Source organism: Aythya marila (assembly GCF_965140915.1).
Source record: "Aythya marila genome assembly, chromosome: 6".
Classification (NCBI taxonomy): Eukaryota; Metazoa; Chordata; class Aves; order Anseriformes; family Anatidae; genus Aythya; species Aythya marila.
In genome coordinates, this window is record NC_139047.1 from 13,277,294 (window position 1) to 13,295,789 (window position 18,496).

The 18,496-nt window shown below is 38.7% G+C and overlaps 1 protein-coding gene across 3 annotated transcripts in view; it reads right to left on the reverse strand.

Annotated features, from left to right (window-relative positions):
* PARD3B (par-3 family cell polarity regulator beta) overlaps window positions 1-18,496 on the reverse strand; it is a 401,316-nt gene that overhangs the window by 234,716 nt on the left and 148,104 nt on the right. For all 3 annotated transcript variants that reach the window (XM_082763760.1, XM_082763759.1, XM_082763758.1), the window contains exon 5: window positions 1,288-1,379. In XM_082763760.1, coding sequence (XP_082619886.1) covers window positions 1,288-1,379 — 92 coding nt within the window. The remainder of the gene's footprint in view (window positions 1-1,287; window positions 1,380-18,496) is intronic.

Consider the following 18,496-nt stretch of genomic DNA (forward strand, 5'->3'; position numbering starts at 1 on the left):
TTAAAGTAAATGATTATTTGCTTTCCTCAAAATTGAAATGGAAATTTATTTTTGATGTCTTACCTGACACACACACAACTCCCATATGACACTTTTATTATATAACATGCTATTATATCACTACAGTTTCTCAACAAACACAATACACTGGACAAAGTGTGTTGAATACCTGAATTCCCTTCCCTACTCAAAAAGGTTATTTTAGCACAACCTTAATCTCCACTCAAAACTAAAATTTAGGCTCATAATGGGACAGGAGACTAATAATACAAAAACACTTTACTGTAAATTTGCCAGGTCAAATCCTTATTATCAACACTGAGGATCTGAATGACCGACTTTGTGATACTATACACCAAAATTAAGAAGTCAGGCTGCAGTAACAAATGTAAAATGCTTTTTAAGGCAGCTATTTAAAGGTTTGTGTGTTGCTTTTTTGTGTGTTTGTGTTTTTGTTTTGTTTTTAACTTCAGTTCAGCCATTCAGGATTTTCCTTGTGATTTCAGGAACAATAAACCCCAAAACTAAATATTAAACTTATTGAGAACACCTAGTTTCTTCTTAATTTCAGCTATACCGCTATCAAATTCTACCATATTGGCTTCCAATCCAGATTATATATTTAAATTCCATTCAAAATTTAGACTGGTCAAAATAAAAGGCATTTCCCAAATTAACAATATGAACCCTACCACCTTCAGTTCTAACAGCACTAGCCATCTGTGGTCTGCTGTAAATGAAGAGAGGAAAAAGATTCAATCTGACTACCCTAGTGAGGTAATGCACAGGGAAATACTGCAAATATTAGCTATAGTTTTCACAGTGTATAAACATAGAAATAAAATCTACTACAGTATATAGTGAAGTAATAACCTTACAGAGGTGACATTTTAACCAGAAAACGATTGTTTTAGGATTATATGGTTCAGCCAAATGTTTATTTCAGATATAACATCCTACGTAAGAACATCCTCTATCTGGAGACATTAAATACTTGCAAAATTGCAAACCACTAAATATACAATAGTAGCATACCTCCTGCATACCCTACTATATCGCAAACACAAGTAAAACTTTCCATACTCGCCAACCAGGGTAAAAGATTGCCATGTGCAAATAAATTCTTCGGTATATGCACTGAGTGAATTTTTAGAATGGGAAAAGGGATGAGGAAGAAGAGATCATGATGATAATGAGCACAACACAGGCGCAGGTGGAAGAAGTCAGTCTTGACTTGCATATTGACAAAACATGCTCAAGTCAGGGCCGCACAGAAGATGTTCCTACCTGACAGGGAGCCGGGTCCTCTGAGATGACAACACTTCTGTAGGTCCACTGAGGTTCATCTCCCCATCCTCGAAGGATCCCTGGGAAGCACCCTGTTGAGAGATTTCAAAGCACATTTTGAAACTAAGCACGTATTTTTGCATACAGAACACTGACTATGTGGATATTATTGAGCCAGTGCTTGAAAGAGAAAACACGTAGTAAGTAACCTCACCTCCCTGGCAGGGAGGTCCAAAAGGCCCATTTTGTATGGAGTGTACACAACAACTTTCACAGAAACGGGAGGACATCTACAGTCCTGTTTGCTCACTCCAGAGTCTCACCACACTTCTACTGACATTCTGGTTTAATATGCCAGAAGGCCTTTCCCACCACCTCAGGGAAGAGAGGAGTGAGATTTTGAAACAAGGCCCTGTATAGTCAGTAGATTTCCTTCCCTTAACTTCACACAACCTAACAGGACATTCAGAATCTCTCAGCTCATTACAAAAAAGACAGAGTGATTGATGAAACTAGCCACCAGCCACCCTGAACTTGTATAGGGCAGGCTACGGTACGCTTGGGCACCTGTCTTTAAAAAGCTGCTCCGTGCTGACAGGGAACACTTCAGGCTGAAGGCCTCCACAGAGGTGGAAAAGCTACCAATACTGCTTTCTCCCCTGCCACCTCCTTGCTTATGATAGATCCCCGAAATCTCAAACAAACTGCTTTTTCTGTCCCTTGGCAGCTTTACTCTGGTAAAGACATTTTCACATTAACTTCACAGAAAACGAAATTACGGAACGACTTGGCCAGGCACAAAAACGCAGTGCACACAGGGACCTAACATTAACGCTAACACTCTTTAAAATTATTAACTTTCCTTTCCTGATCCTTAGATTCTTCATGTTTGCATTTTTTTCCATACTGGAAAAGGGAAAAGAGGTACCAATGAGATAAGACCACTGTCAGCAGGTGATATATTAGCTTTAATGTACTGTACTTCGTTGCAACCCTCACAGCAATAATGTAAACACAGCAAAATCCGTAACAAAGACCTTCTTTGGAGAGGTCACTTCTGCCAACTCTGCAACAGGAATATAGCTGGAAGACATAAATCTTCAGCTGTCAACACACACAGAGAATTCAGTTCAAAGCTTGATCTTAACTAGATAAAGCCAAAAGTTAATCACCATTTTTTTGTTGCTACAGTGGTACAATTTTCCAATGTATATACTTGCCATATCAAGTTGTGTCAAGGCAAATGGTAGCAAATATTACAAATAAATTCCAAACAACAAAGCCAACTAGTTAGACAATTTTATTTTCTACTAAAGCTTTACGGTGTATATTAACATTTCCAATTTCTCTCAAAGGACAGCTCTACCCAGAAAGACAGCTTTACAGTTTTGGTGGCTTCAGTCTCTCAAAAGATTTGAGGAACTTATTTCCAATTTACAAGTAGAAAGAAGGTTGTAGGGAGAGGGGACTGCTTTTGTTTTAGAAAAGAATCATGACCAGCCTTGCAAGCAAACTTTTGTATTATAAATCAAGCTGGATTTCTGTCCCTCCTTTCCCCTCCCCTTTTGTTCACTCACCACCACCACATCTTTGAACCTATTATCTTGGCAGCAATTCTCTTTGCATGTTAATCAGAGCACAAGCCAACAGAGTTGGCTTCCACTGCAAAGCCAGTACAGCTCACTGAAAGTAACTTCTGTCACTAATGGAAGAACTATTTGAAAAAAATGGGTATTGAGTGCACGCCATCTCTTCCAATCCCTCTTTGCAGTGGAACCACACGTCAAGGAGCAATTCTTGTTGTATGAAGCATATTCCATACTAACCTCATAAATCACAAACTCAACCTCAAGCAGCAAGTTAGCAACAGAAATCTGACACACAGCCTTCATGTGTTGACTTCATCTTGAAAAAAAGACAGAGCCTTGGTAGCAGCAGATGCCAGAAGGAGACAGACCTCGTTAACTATAAGCTCCCAAACCTAACCTTTTTTAGCTAACCAGAGAAAACATTGGTGCTACAAAGGGTACTCATTTTGGAAAGTTGAAAATAGCCAAACCATGAGCAGATTTTGGGGTTGTAAATTAACCTGTCTCCTTTTTCTTCCAGACATTGGCTGCAACACAGTGCTGCTCAACGCATGAGAACTTGCTACTCATGCCTCAGAACAGTTTTGCTATTTAAAGCTTCCCTTGCAGTCTACTCAAGTCTGCACATGCTATATTACTTCTCTATTTCTGGGCTTTTGGGTACTGTTGCTTTTGGTACAGCAAGGTTACATCCATAGTTGTCCTCCTTCCCCCTTTCCTTGGATAACTGAGATTTCACAGCAACGACAAATATAGATACCAGAACATGATCTCATCTCATGTTTCTGCTGACTGATTCACACGTTTAAAACCCCATTTTTGATCAACAAGTCTAATGTCATACTTGGAATTAGATTTATTTAGTCACACAGCACAATGTTGGCAAGTGCACAGCTACACTGCAAGATAAGTAAAAGGTTGTTACACAAAGACGGCAACCAACTGTTCTCTTTTCTGCTAAAGGTAAGATCTGCAAAAGATGTCAGCAAGCTGGAAAATAAGGTTGTTATAGCTAAGAGGGGTATCAGACCTCCAATAGAGGTCTTCAAGGACAGACTTTAAAATGTGTCAGGAATGTTTCAGGGCATGTTTATTCCCGTGTTAGAAAAAGTGGTCCAACCTTGTGAAGTGCCTGACAGCCACACATCTCCACTGTTCCATAAGGGAGAGCTTCAGAGAGGAATTAGAGGATGAAGTTTGGAGTCCAAAACTTAAACTACAGCTTTTTTTTTTTTTTTACTTTAACATTCAATGGTAAAGGCTCCTAAAAGAGTAGTTATCTACTCCTGAGCTGGGCCGCTGAGTTTTTACAGACTTCAGAAATGCCACAGGGAGGGTTCAGTGTCATACTCCCCTCCTGAACATCACCCCCAGCTTTTATTTGAAGGCATACAGTGCTCACACACCACAGATTATGGCATGCTGAAAACAGTAAACACAGCTAAATATATTTAAAGTCTTAACTTATCGCAGAAACACAAATCATAATAGTAATTCATAATCGGGCTCTCTGAGAATGACATTAGATTTCCATTCACGTAATAATCACTACAAACGGACAAATTCCTTTTATACTTCAGCATTTCATTAGAGCCACAGTAAATTTAAACAGATATCTCCTGCCCAACAGGCGGAATGATAGCAAGCCAATGATGCACAGCTATTAGAAGACAATGATCCAAAACACACAAATTCTTAATATCTTGTTAATAAAGATCAATTGTCAGTTTTTCAGTAGTAGCAGAATTAATGACACTGACTCCCAAAACTTTACTCGCATTCAGCTGCCAGTGTAATATAACAGAATTGCAGTTTTCAGTTAGGAAATAGGAGTAAATGCAAAAAGGTATGGTAAATAGAAAAATCAAGAAGGCACATGCATCTAAGAAAAGTGGCACAATTATTATTTTTTTAATTTATTTACATAAGGATAATTTTAATTAAGCATTTTTTCTTAGGGCTGCAAAAAAGCATGTTTTTCAAATTAGGACTGGTACAGAAGAGAGGGATCCTATTAAATAATAGCTCTCTGCAAACAACTATAATCCAAATGCTTGAAAGTATCCCGTATTCATTGCATGACAGTTCTTGAAATAGGTACATGTGTATGTGTAACAGTTGGAGTAACAGAGTATATGCCAGTAACGTTTTCTACTCTGCAAGTGTGCACCATATTCCCAATTTAACAGTCAGCATGGATAGTATTAGCTCCCAAAACAAATATGCTGAAATCAGTAGAGCATCATACTGAGATTAGAGTATGAGAAATGCAGACACATGCCCCCCCCCCCCTTTCCTCTCTTTAAAATGTTCATTTGACAAAAACAAACAAACAAACAAAACAAAAAAAAAAACCCTCAAAACTCCTTGGAACCTATCAGCTTAAATAAAAATGAGAGTGGCACTTTTGAACAGAGAGATTAAAGTATTGGTTTCTGGCTAGAGAAGAAGAAAGGGATAGACAAAATTAGCTCAAAGCAGTCAAAGCTCCTGTTTTGACTTCAAACAGAGGGAGCAGCCCTGAGCAGCCAACACAGCAGAGGGCTGCCTGACAGCAAGGCCACTGACCGGCCCTGCACTGTGTCAGGCCATTGCTCTGCTTTCCTGCTATTGTCACAACTAAGAAAAGGTGTATTTTCAAGTCTTAGAAAAAAAAAAAAATCTGTACCTGATCAGCTTTCCAACTAAACTGTGATTACAGTGTAGTTTTCCATTATCTGTTACTTCAAAAGAAATTTTTCACTGAGGGTCTCCTATAGCAATATTTTGTATATTCACTCAAGAGTACACTATACCACATTGTCAACATGACAGATCTTTAGAAATAGTCAAGAGCCACCAGCAGGCATAGAAGGGCTGTTATTCACCTCTCTGACAGACTCCCAGTACTATTGTTAGGACAAGATGCAAGTTTGCAGCTCATTCCAAACTGCAGATATATCACTTTTGGAAAAGCTATGTAGCCGGGAAAAAAAAAAAAAAAAAAAAAAAAAAAAAAAAAGTCCTTTTCTATTTGGAAAAGGAATTCTTATTAAACAATAAGCAGCAGTAGACAAATCTCAGAATTAGATGGGAAGTTTAGAGAAACAGTAACTCTGTGTAAACAACTGGAGAACATCCTGAGTGCAGGGTATACTTGGAGTATAAAGCACTCATCAAACACTAACGATAAAATTGAAGGAAATAAATAAGATCTATTAATAAGAATTACAAATGGTACCCACTCAAAGTCTGGCATATCCCAAGGGAAAATATCTTTATTTCAAACTTTATTTTAATGGCCAAGTTAAAAGTGAAAATATATGCCTTAAGTTCCAGTTCATAGTATTGTATTCCCAGAGGAGGTCAGGCTTTTAAAACAAAGGAAAGACCTCCAGACCCCGCAGCAGAAGGTCGCGGAGCAGAGCGGCAGGTCGCAGAGCTCGCTCTCCGTGCATGGCCAATGTGGATCCTCCTCCAAGAAGGTTCAGTGGCAGTTCAGGCCCTACCAACACAACAAACAATCGGAGGCAAAGAAAGCTGGGGGTGAAAGGGACGCTAGTTTGCAAATGCAGGAAATGTCTCATCGACTGCTCTCACAACAGACAGCCCTGATTTCCATATTTAAAAACTGAGCATTTTTAGCAGCACTTTCAGGATCATGTGAGCATTTCTGACAGCCAGAAAGAGTTTAAAAAGCCACAGCACTATTTTTAGCTTGAAAAATCAGCACTTTCATAAATATGCCCAAACCGATTAGTAGCCACTACACAGGTGTTTACCTTTACATACAGCAACAAACGCAACAGCTGACATTGCATACCAAACACCCCAAGCCATCTGGCTCAAGGAACATGTGTAAATGCTGGGTTTTGTTCCATACGAATATAAACAGGCACAGGGTTAAATATGTTAACCTTATTTGAACCCACATTGCACAGCTCTTGATGTAACATTCAGCACATGGACACGGGGCTGGTTGGGCCCCGCCGCGGCCTGCTGGAAGGCCGCAGAGGTTGTGAGCCTGGTGGGGCTCCCGGCCAGCTCGGAGGCCTGCTTCCCCCACAGGGACCCGGGCCTTTTGTTACCCTGCTCCTGTCACCCTCATATTGTAAAACAAAGAATGAAGCAAGCCACAGCTTTCAGTAGGCTACACAAAACCAAAGTCACTCATACGCTGGAAAGGAAAGCAAAGTTTTTGTCAGTATCCGTATTTCACCTGCTTACCTAGTTACCTGCTCACCCACACAACTTCACATAATAACCAAAAACACTTCCTGAAATGCATTTGTAAGCGGAATGGTTTGGTATCACAAAAGCTAGTATAATAATATTCCTTTAAAAAAATCAGATGATCAGATGATCACTTTCCTTTTTTGCTTCAAAGTGTGATGAAATAACTAACAAATACTTTTAAAACTAACCGATAATAGAAGTTGAGTAAGCTGTTCAGTATGCTCTTAAATGACATTACAGAGCTTGTCCGAAAAAGAAATTTTGATCAAACACGCAAGCTGTCATACTTAAACAAGTGTATTTATAATCACAACTGATTTATCTAAATTTAAAAATTCATAACCATGAAAATCCCCACACCATAACTATCATTGCTATATCAAGCACAGAAACCAAGGCAAAACAGGCCGATAAAAAGCTGCTAAGCTAAAAGAAAAAATATTAGCATTTGATACTGCGTATTCCTTACTTTTCCAGCGGTCTGCTTGATTTAAATCACTCTGCCTCCACAAAACGTGACGAGTATTTTTAAACAGCTTACAATACTTCCTTTTCACTTACTGATTAATCTACATCATGCTCTTGACTATTCAGAACGAAATTCATTTTAAATGGATAATTGATGCAATTGTGCAGTATCTGCAAATGCAATTAATCACTTGCTAAAGATGATTTTTAGGCAGGCAACAAATACAAAAATAAGAATCATGCAACTTCCTTCGGTGTTGTCAACTAAAATGTATTCTGCTGGACTCGTAAAGGTATTTTTCAAAATCAGAACAGCTGTACATCTTCAGATATTTTTAACACAATATGCAAGTGGATTCATGTTTAATTAGCACAACGCAAAGACAAGCTGTAATACAGTTTGGCTTTCAGCAATTACATGACAGTTTGAGGAACCATAACAGCAACATTTTCCCCTCTCAACTACCAATGGGTGCCTTGAATGTTGTAGTGAGCTGGTCTTGGCACTTGCAAAGATATTTTAAGCCAAGGGCATAAATAGACGTGCTCCTGGGAATCAGTCTGGAGTAGATTAAAAAATTATTCCACTAAAGTGTTTGCTACCAACTCTCTGCTGAGGGTTATCCTCGCGGCTGATCCATACTGGTGGACTGCATACTTACTGTTTGCCCTTCAGTGCTAACTCCCTCCCTGGCAGGTCTACCTACTCCGTGCAACTTCGCACTGGGGCAGATTAGGTGTAACTGAACCACATGCACAGTTCAAGTGATTTACTCCATATCATTGTGAAAAGCAGGACAGGAACATCTTAAGGATACATAGCCATTTCCAAAATGGTTGTTTATACCTTAAAGTAGCAGTCAACAACTGCTGCCAAAACAGTGGGAGGGTAAACTGGGAACAGTAAGCAGTCTCTCTCACACCTAGAAAACAGGGAAGAGTACCTCATGGGGTTAATCATGGGAAGCAATATCCTCTACCCTCCTAATCACCACTGGTCCAAACTCAACACTCTTGTACCTGGGCAAAATATTGTCAATATCAAACAGCTCCCAAGGAGCACAGGAGTCAGCAGGAACCAAACCAGGAGAGCCTCTGTTCTCTGTGGACAGAAGTGATACCAACCAGTCTCATACCTCTTAACCTCCAACAAGCTCTTCTGGAAATGCCCAGCTTGCAGCATAAAACACACTTTGCCAAAATCAACCTCCAAAGTGTCCTCCTTAACCCAATTTATTTCCAGTCTTAACCATTAAAAATGTAGCTCATGAACCTCCTGAAACCACATGGAAACAGCAACACTTCATTCCTAAGGTCATGAACAAACAGTAAAGTCCTCTTTTTAGGAGCAGCAAGGATTGGTTTAAGCCTGGAGATCAAAACTATTGCATTTAATTTTGGTCATGAAACTTTCCAAGGGTCCTTGGATGGGAAATGTCTCTCTAACACCAAGTTAGAAAAAAAGAAATTTCCACTAGCTGCAACAGTAGTGGAGTTCACACCTTTATTGGCATTTGGTTTACATGGCTGAAGGGAAGGAAGAGGCGCAGCGAGAGTGCCTGTGTAAGTACTTCCTTCAGTGAAAGGCTCAGAGGAAAAGAAAAATGAGAACTACCACAGTGAAGTCTCCAGAAGTAGCTTTCCTGCACATAAAACTCTGGACTTAAGCCCAACATTTTAAGAATTTCCAGGGTGAGGTGTGCGCAATGTATGTTCCAAAATAGTATAAAGCAGCTTTTAAAAGCATTGATAGTATATTGATAAATATTTGGATTTAGCACCTCTACTGGCCAAGAACCAATTCTTGAAGTAGAAGGAAATTTTTCAGGAGAGTAAAAAAAGTAACTACTGGAAACATAAGTAATATGGTAAGTGTTTGCAACTTTTAGAAGCTGTCAGTATTGGAATAATTACTGCAATGATGGAGGTATGTGGCCAGTCATACGACCATTGGCAACTTTATAACAGATAATTATTTATTAGCCCTTCTTCCCATTTATCATGTTGATTTTAATTGCTCTTGCTTGGGTGGGCATTCAAACATATATATATATATATATATATATGTTACTGAACGCTTCAATAGGGCTTTTCATGACTAAAAACACATTAGGATTCTATAAGGTCTACAGTGGTTTAGAAAATGAACCTCTATTTTCTTCAACAAGAAAGCGTCAGGGTCTGCCCAATATCAGATAGAAATCAGTTGACCAGTACCTATAGAAAGAGCTACACGCAATGCTGAGATTTTTCCTGACTGGAACTATATTCATAGGACAAAGTAGCAGCAAAACCAGGCAGAGAGTTTTGCTGATTTAAATACCCTTTGTCTGTTGCTGAGTGTCTACATGGTCTTTTGAAGACCAGAAGATCTCTACCTGCATTGCAAGCCAACTAGACACTACAGGACAGCATTTAGCAGGTCACTGTGAGAGTTAGGTTATTATTTGTGTCTCAGAAAGATTATTAATTTGAGCTCATCCATGCTAAGAACTTTTTAAAAGATTTTGGCAGACCTAAAGCACCAGTACTCTTGTGCCTAGTTGTTAGAAATCAAATAGATAACCCCTGAGATTCTACTAGTGTAATGTTAAAATATTAATATTTTATTTACCTCTTACTGTTTTAATTAAAGGCTGTATTTACTGTCCAGAAATCTATGGCTCTCTTATTTACAGGGACCATGTAGCAGTGCTATCAACAATGCAAGACAGTGAAGAAGTAGGTGTTTCCAAGCAAAAACTTATAATTTCTTCTGTATCACCCACTTGGAGACAGAATCTGTATTCAAAGAAAGTGCACAACCTTTGGACATTTGAGCTACTGTACAAATTATTTGGGGGCATTCCCATGGCAACGAGCATCATTTTAGAAGTGCTCATAATTAGCACCACAAATGCACATTAATCCCTTCTCTTGGTTAGAAACTGCCATGGTGCAATTAATGATATTGCAAAAATGGGGAAAAAAAAAAAAAGAAAAAAAAAAAAAACATTTCTGCAAGAAAATCTAGCAAGTTTTCTCAGACCAAGAGAATATCACATTATCTTCCCTAGTCCGACTCACTATTTCAAGCCTGCCAAGATCTTGAATTGACAGATCCATTTACAAGAGATTTGCAAACTATATATCTGTATTTTTAATCCTCTCACTTGCACAAAGAGGAACTACTTGTACTCCTTTAAAAAAATTAAATCTTTGAAAACACTATACAATACACTGCAATGATTTCTTCAAAGCATTACTTAGTCAACATTTAAAGTCTTATCTAGGCATTCTTGCATATAATTCCACATCACCATTTTGCCCCAAAACAGAATTCTACTTACACCACATAAAACCACTAATTCTGAATACCTGAAAAAAATACATATATATATATACACAATACAGAAAAGAGAAACAAATTACAAATGTAGTTTCTGTACCAATCAAAACTTTCTCCAGCCACACCAATGTGCCGTCATTATTATCTTAAAGGCTGCTAAAGAACATGTTCCATCTAAAAGCTTGATGAATAAATGACATTCTAGCTTCACATCTCTATTCCTTGCAGTAAATTCCTTATTGAATTTAGCTGTCTTTCTCAGTCCAAATGAAAGTTATGGATATGTGGGAGATCTCAATGATGCTGCCATTGCCTATTTTGATATTTAGAGGAAAAAACAGTGAGAAGAAGGAAAAGGAAGGTAGGTCAAACAATAAAAATATGCCCTCACCACCACCACCAGTGACAGTGGGAGGGGATAAGGAGAGTTTTCAAAATTCAAAAACCAAGCCAGTTTTCAGAATCAGTAGAGGGACTGAACTAAAGAACACGTGTGTTACTTCACTGCTATCTTGCGCATTTAACGTATCACCTGAAACAGGTTAGGTTGGTGACACAAGTCCATAGTTCTGTTGATTCTGCATCAGCAAGGAAAACCAAATCATTACCTTACATCCACCTGCCCCAGCACTGCTCACAACCTGAGAACACCAAAGTTAACTTCTGTCCTAGATCAGAAAACTTAACTGACTGCTTTGGAAACCAAACAGTAACGTCAGTAAAATGCTGTCGTGGTGTAACACTACCCTTTACCTTGCCTTAGAAGTCACTCTCATCATTAAGTCAGCACGATGGTCACTTCAGTAGCCCATCCAGCTGACACTTTGGAAAAGACCCAGCTGCCCACAGTGCCTGCACCTCCTCCTCAGACACACCTTTTTCCAGCAGCACAGCACTACCAGGGAACACAACCCTATGCTGTGCCCAAGGCTGCCCCAAGCACCTGCGGCCTGCAGAAGGAGCACGGGGCCCAGCCCGGGCACCGCTCACCTCCTCTGGTGGCACTGGCCATGTGCTACAGTCTGCTTCCTCCCTGTACAACTAATGCTAATAATTGCTAGTGATGTTACTGCTGCTCCTCATATGGGATTATCACAGTGAAGCAACAGCACTGATTAATCAATTAGCATGGATTCATTAGAGAAGAGATGAAAGATAGGGCAATGTAATTGTGTTTACTGAACAATGGATGACAGTGCGCTTAAAAGCACAGGCTTTCTAATAATACACAGCCACCTAGCATGATATATACTTAACATTATGAATATTTAGAACATTTTCACAGCAGAGCTAGAGAAAGAACAATCAGAATGTGAATGTGTGTGTGCAAGTAATGCTGGAGCCTGAGGAACACGGAGGGGAGAAAGCACAAGATATGGCACAGAGGGAGGTGAATATTTTAGCTTTGACTTCTTTGTAGAACAGTTAAATCATGACCTGCAGTCCAGTATGCACAGGTGTGTCTGCACAACACAGTAGCCAACAATATAAACAGTCAAAGATGTTTCAAACATCATTAACCACGCTGTGATAAGCAGAAGAAAATCAAAAAACAGCACGCTTTTCTAACGAAACACCAACACAGCTCTATAAGAACAGAAGCATATAGAGTAATTTTTTTTTCTCCAGATGTCTTAGGTGTGCATCCTTTACTGCTCGCCCTTGACAGAACCTGAACACTGAACTGACATTAGCAATGAAAGACCATGAATACCAAGCTCCCAGACATGTCTTATGTTTTGACCATATGATCCTCTTTAAGCACTAATTTTATATTTGAAGATCCCTTCTTTTGTCTAATGGTAGTATACAGACTGGCCAGCAAATCAAGAGATGAGAAGAATTAATTTCTTGAAAATACGGTGCAGTATAGAGTTATTGAAATATAGCTCATGCTGCAATCTAAAACAATAAAGACTAAACAAGAATGTAACAGCTTACAGAAGAAATGTTTTGTAAAAAAGCTCTGGCAAAAAACATACCCGCCATACTCCATGAAATCCAAAATCTTCACAGAACTCAAAAATCAAGATCCCATGAGAGACCCAATCTATAGCGTGACAGGGATTTGAATGCTCTCAGAGACCCACTCATCCAGTGTTTTCCCAAGATACTGCCACAGCGTGCCAGGGAACCACAGTTTGCGATTAGTGCAGAGCTTCCTCAGCTTGGAATGCAGCCCTTGAACACAAGGTACTAAAAATTACATTGCTTGTTTAGATTAAAGGCACTTTCATTCCTGCTGGGAGTTAAGTATTCCCCCCTTAACTTTGTGGGCTGCAAATTTATTTACTCTTCAGTACATTCAGGCATTGAGTTAATGAAAGACTTATCAGCTTGCTTCAGTCTAAGTGGCTTACTGGTAACAGTCTGAGCATCATCCTGCAGCCATCTAATATTTAACCATTTTCTCCCTACTATAAGTGATGTTGAACTCTCCAAAGATAGTTTTATTTATGTATATATCATTTTAAGTTGCAGGTGAGGTTCATCCAAAATTGTCTCTGGTCACGGAGACACTATGAAGTCTCACAGCTTATCTCCGTACAGGAAGGAATTATGTCCCTTGGAAATCCTCACCTCCCTTTGGCTTTGGGTATTTTCCGAACCAAATTCTCAACAAAACCTGCCCTGACACTAAGGACAGAGAGTCATCATGACAACCTAAGAACCTCGCCAGCTCTCTATTTGACAGGCAAACCCTAGCATTTTTCATTCTTTAAACCTAACTGTAAGAAAAACCTTGTCAGAGCAAAACCAGGTCTTTAAGAAATTGTGAAAGGACCATGGAAACATCTCAACCTAGACAGCACCAAACAATTGAATAAGGGTTAAATGTTGTCTGAATCTCTTCAAGGAACTGAGAGTTGAATGTAAGAAAACATACCGCCCTACACAAAGCCCTTGATCTTGATCCTAATTCTCAATGGAAATTAAGACAACTGCATAGCATTTTAATTCTGTGCAACCGTATACAAAACCTAATTTTAGGATCTAAAATTACAGGCACGGTGGTGTTACCCTGAATTTATGAGTGGATATTATTAATAAATCTGAGTTGACTCCTATGAGTCAAGACATTACTATCAGTGGCTTATCTTAAACCTAGCAGGTAATTTAAACCAGAGGCAGATCACCTTAGAGTATATTGTTATTTCCAACAAATCCGTATGAATCATAACGGTATTTTCAACCTCTCCTAGGATTTTGAAAAGTCATCCGAAAATAACCTTTCATAAAATGATCTGGATTCATGTTAATTATTAACTACATCTTGCAATAACAGCACTGGTTAGTAAATAATTTGACAGTACTAAAAATTGCAGTGGAAGAAAACAGGATTTATCACATGGCTGAAAGAAAGCAGGGTGAACAAAATACGTTCAAAGATGTATTAGCATATTCACTGGGAATAAAACAGCACAGTAATAATAAAACAATATAGATTAAGATCAAGATATAACACTTTTTTTGTACTACTGATCAGATTATGAGAGAGCAATATTGTACAGTGAGATCCCTTTTTAAATTATTTAGAGAAAATAAGTAAAAGTGAATCACGAAGTTAACTTCATTTTCACACTCCAAAGTTGTATTTATTGACAAAACTGCTTTTTTCTACAGTTATAGATGGGCTTAACTGCACTACAGTTTTTGATTGATAGCAACATGCTTAATTGCAAGGACAAATGTCAGAACACATTGCTGCTCCTGAGGTGAGCACGACAGGTGACATGAATAAGTGAATAATTCTTAGTAAGACAGGAACAAAAAATAGCATAAGCTATTAACTCTCCTAATTCTTGTATGTGTTCCTGGACAAACATGCCTGTTTCTCCGATTTTTCTCACAAGCAAAGTGAATTATGAATTAATGTGTGCGCATATACACACACACACACACACACACACACACAAAGGCTTACACAATAAATTCCTGATTTTTATTTATTCCTATTTTAAAATAAACATTATCCCTTACACATCACTGGTTTCCTATAAACAAAATATCCCCAAGGCATGGTCAGTATATAAGTGGTTTCTGCAAAGTGGAAGGTAGTAACAAGCATCTCCTTGCATGCTTTAATATAGCTCCATCACTTGCTAACTTCTCCACAGAAGATGTTCAAGCTGGTTTCAGATAAGCAGAGAAACTACACACCAAGACAAAACAGCTCTCTCATTTCCAGTTCCTTCATATGAAGGACCCTGGATAATCTACTGCCAAGACTCCAAATCCAAAAGTGTGGTGCACACAGCAAAGTACAAAGTAAAGTCCCAAACTACTTTCCATACTCTACAGCATAATGAACACAGTGAGACACAGGAATGCTGTCCAAGTGTGCAGACATAAGGCTTTCACTTCAGTATTCTACTTAATTGAGATTTTTAGAAATATTTTGAATCCTTATTAAAATAAGATATAGTTTACTTTCACCTTTTTGGGATAAGAAACTCAGAATTTATGCAGTCATTTAACATTTAAAAGACATTGAATCACATTCAGCAAGATAAAATGTGAAAGCTTTGCTTTATGAACCCCTTGTTTCAGCTGCATTGCCATCTCCAAGACTGCCATTTATTACAGCTCACCAAATAACAGAATCCTACTGTGCTTGGTAACTGCCTTGGATTAAGCTGTTTCCTTCCTTTGTTGATGTTTGAGTCAGTTTGTTTCACACAATGAGTGAAAAACAGAAGAAGGTGAAGCAAACTATAGTAAAAGCTGTTTCATGAGCCAACATAGTGAAGGTGCTCTTGAAATAACGTGACTAACAAGCCTGTTTTACATATGAGTAAAAGTAGCCTATAAATAAATTTTCAGGCAAGCTACAGGTCCACGCAAACCTCTAATGACTTCGAAACATGTCTCCTGTAGTTTGTCCCAAACTGCAAACTCCATTCCTCAGATTTCCTCATTTTACTCCGCTGACTTTTTTGTTTTGTTTTTAATGCTACATAGGAGAGTGGAGGTCAGAATTAATAATGTGATTTGTGCTTGTGACATGCTGAAGAACATGACAGGTGCACAAAGGAGTGACAAGAAGTCTTGGTGCTTTTTGATACTTTATGATGTTTCTGAGCTAAGGCATACAGCAACAGATTGATTTAATGATTAGCGTATCCTTAACTTACAGTTTCCTTGACTTTTTAAGAAAAGTTAGGCTTTAAAACTTCACTACAATAAGCTTACATACATAGCGCAGACCAGTTTTGTTTACTAGTTAAATATTTCAAATATTATTACTTATGAATAAGACCAACATGAATTATCCAGGTCTGATTACAATCAGAACTGCTCTTCAACCAGAAATGCTGGAGGAGCAGCAGCATTTCTACATTAGTTGGGATGGAGAATTGGTTTTATTTTTTGCTTGCTTGCTTTTAAAGAAAATATGACTTATCTTAAGTTCATTGAAATTTATTACTTAGAAAAGCAAATTTATAAAACAGTTTGTACAGTGAAGTTATCACACAGAAAATAAGCTTTTTCTGAAGACTTTATAATTGTATTATAAAAATCCAGTGCAAGCTGTTAGACTTTGCTTGCAGCTCTCGTGTATTGAGCACTACTAATCTGCATATTTAACGGCTCCAAATCACTGCAATGTCTTCTATGTACTCAAATGTAAAGACACTATCTTCTCTTCTAGAAAGAAAAGGTAGAAATAGCTCCAGTAAGTTACTTTGTGAGGGAAAGAACAAGGTAGACTTTCTGAAGAAAGGCATTGCATTCAGATAAGAACTTTGCCAAATTCAAAAGCTACTGAAGAAAGCATTCACTGCTTGCTTCTGAAAAAAAAACTTAATAGTCTAGGACCCCTGAAACATGGTACACCCTGCAGCCACAAGCAATACATCCTTGACAAAAGTAGCTCCCAGCGGAAAAGAGGATCATGGCAGGAATGGCATGTTTTCAAGTATCTGTGCATAATCTCACACAGGGCTTTAAATTTCAGTATAAAAGGACAATGAATTGGGCTCAGCACTTCAATAGGAAGTACTGGATAGATGAACCAAGACAGTGGAATAACAGAGTAATACTGATACGTGTTGCTAAAGTGACATGCTGCTGCAATTTTAAGTTACTCCAAACTTCTGCGCAATAATACATGCTTGTGCTTGTGTAATGGCAGCAGAGCAGTTGAGCCTGGAGATGACAAACAGAGGGGCCTGGGCTGATGAATGCCAGCTCAAAAACAGTTTGAACACTGCTTTTCCCTCAAGCGTGAGCTGTCCACAGCACAGCGTTGTGAGCACAACGTGAGTCCAGCTGCTAATAGAAAGAGAAATAAGCTTTCAATTTGCCATTCTCTCTCAGCAAATAACCCTTTTCTGTTTAAATGGTTATAATTTTCAACAGCAATACTGGAACTTAAAGAAAAACCCAACCAGAACAACATCTGGGGCAGCTAGACTTGATCTGGACTGAAATGCATGTACCCCCTGTGCATGAATTCCTGCTACTCCATCCAGCTCCATCAAGTCTGGAAATCACGAGTGCAAGGACTTGGGGAGCCGAACACAGCCTGAAAAAAAGTTTGAACAGTTCTTTCTGCTGCAGCCTGAACCATCTTATGTCTTTGTAACAATCAAACAGGAACTGTTTACCATAAGAAAGCAAATATTATTTCTGTTGTTACAGCTATTTGGACATCTGATAGCCTCAGGCAACCCAAAGGGGCCCCAACAATAACAGCTCAACTTAAAAGCCAAAGGGCAGATACCTTTGAAGTGAGGGATGACACAGAAACAGGAGCAGACCTTGAAGTTTGGACTGATGGAATGAACCTGAGCACTTCAGAGGATTTTTAATTCATCCTCACAACACTCTGGAAGGCAGAATAGGCACGGCTGATCACCAGCGGTGCTAAATGCCAGATAACCTAATGGCAAAACCTTCTTCCCACAAACTCCTCCTCTAGGGAAAAGGCAGCTCAGCTAGAGGGGCTCAGAGCTGTGGCAAGTGACATTGGGGAATCACCTTTGTTGGGTTCTTGATTAACTTGTAGAGACCATAAGTTGTTAACATTTTGTGAGCTGATTAAGTTCTATGTATTTAAAAAAAAAAAAAAAAAAGCTTCACTAAAGCTACGTTATTGAGCATCTCTGTAAAAGAAAACATTAGCTGTCTACTGAGAGGATCCTACTGCACAGGTAAGGCTGAGATGCACAGGAAAGGATTGCACTGCACCCTGCCACTGCAGAGAAAGCATGCTTTTCTGAGCAACTGGTGCTTCTCAGTGCTGAAAAGATTTAAGCATGTATAAACAGCTTTATGTGAGTGTAAAAGCTGTTATGTGTTACACGTTTTCACAGCTGTTCTAGGGACATAGAGTTGTCATTCCCCTTTAAATCAAAAATTAGCAAGAACTGTGCACTCAAGAACTCTAGCAGTGAGACCATTATTTGTCACCAGTATTTTGTAGTTTATTGCTGCAGACGACGCCTTCAATCTGCGGTCAACAAACTCCTGTAAATTCCTTGACTACTTTTAGAGGATCCTAAAAAAAAAAATTACTGAAGAGCTAGCTTACCGTCTGCACTGGAAAAGTTTTGAGAGTCCACAAAGCAAGAAAATGAAACTATAAGCCATAATTTGGATTATA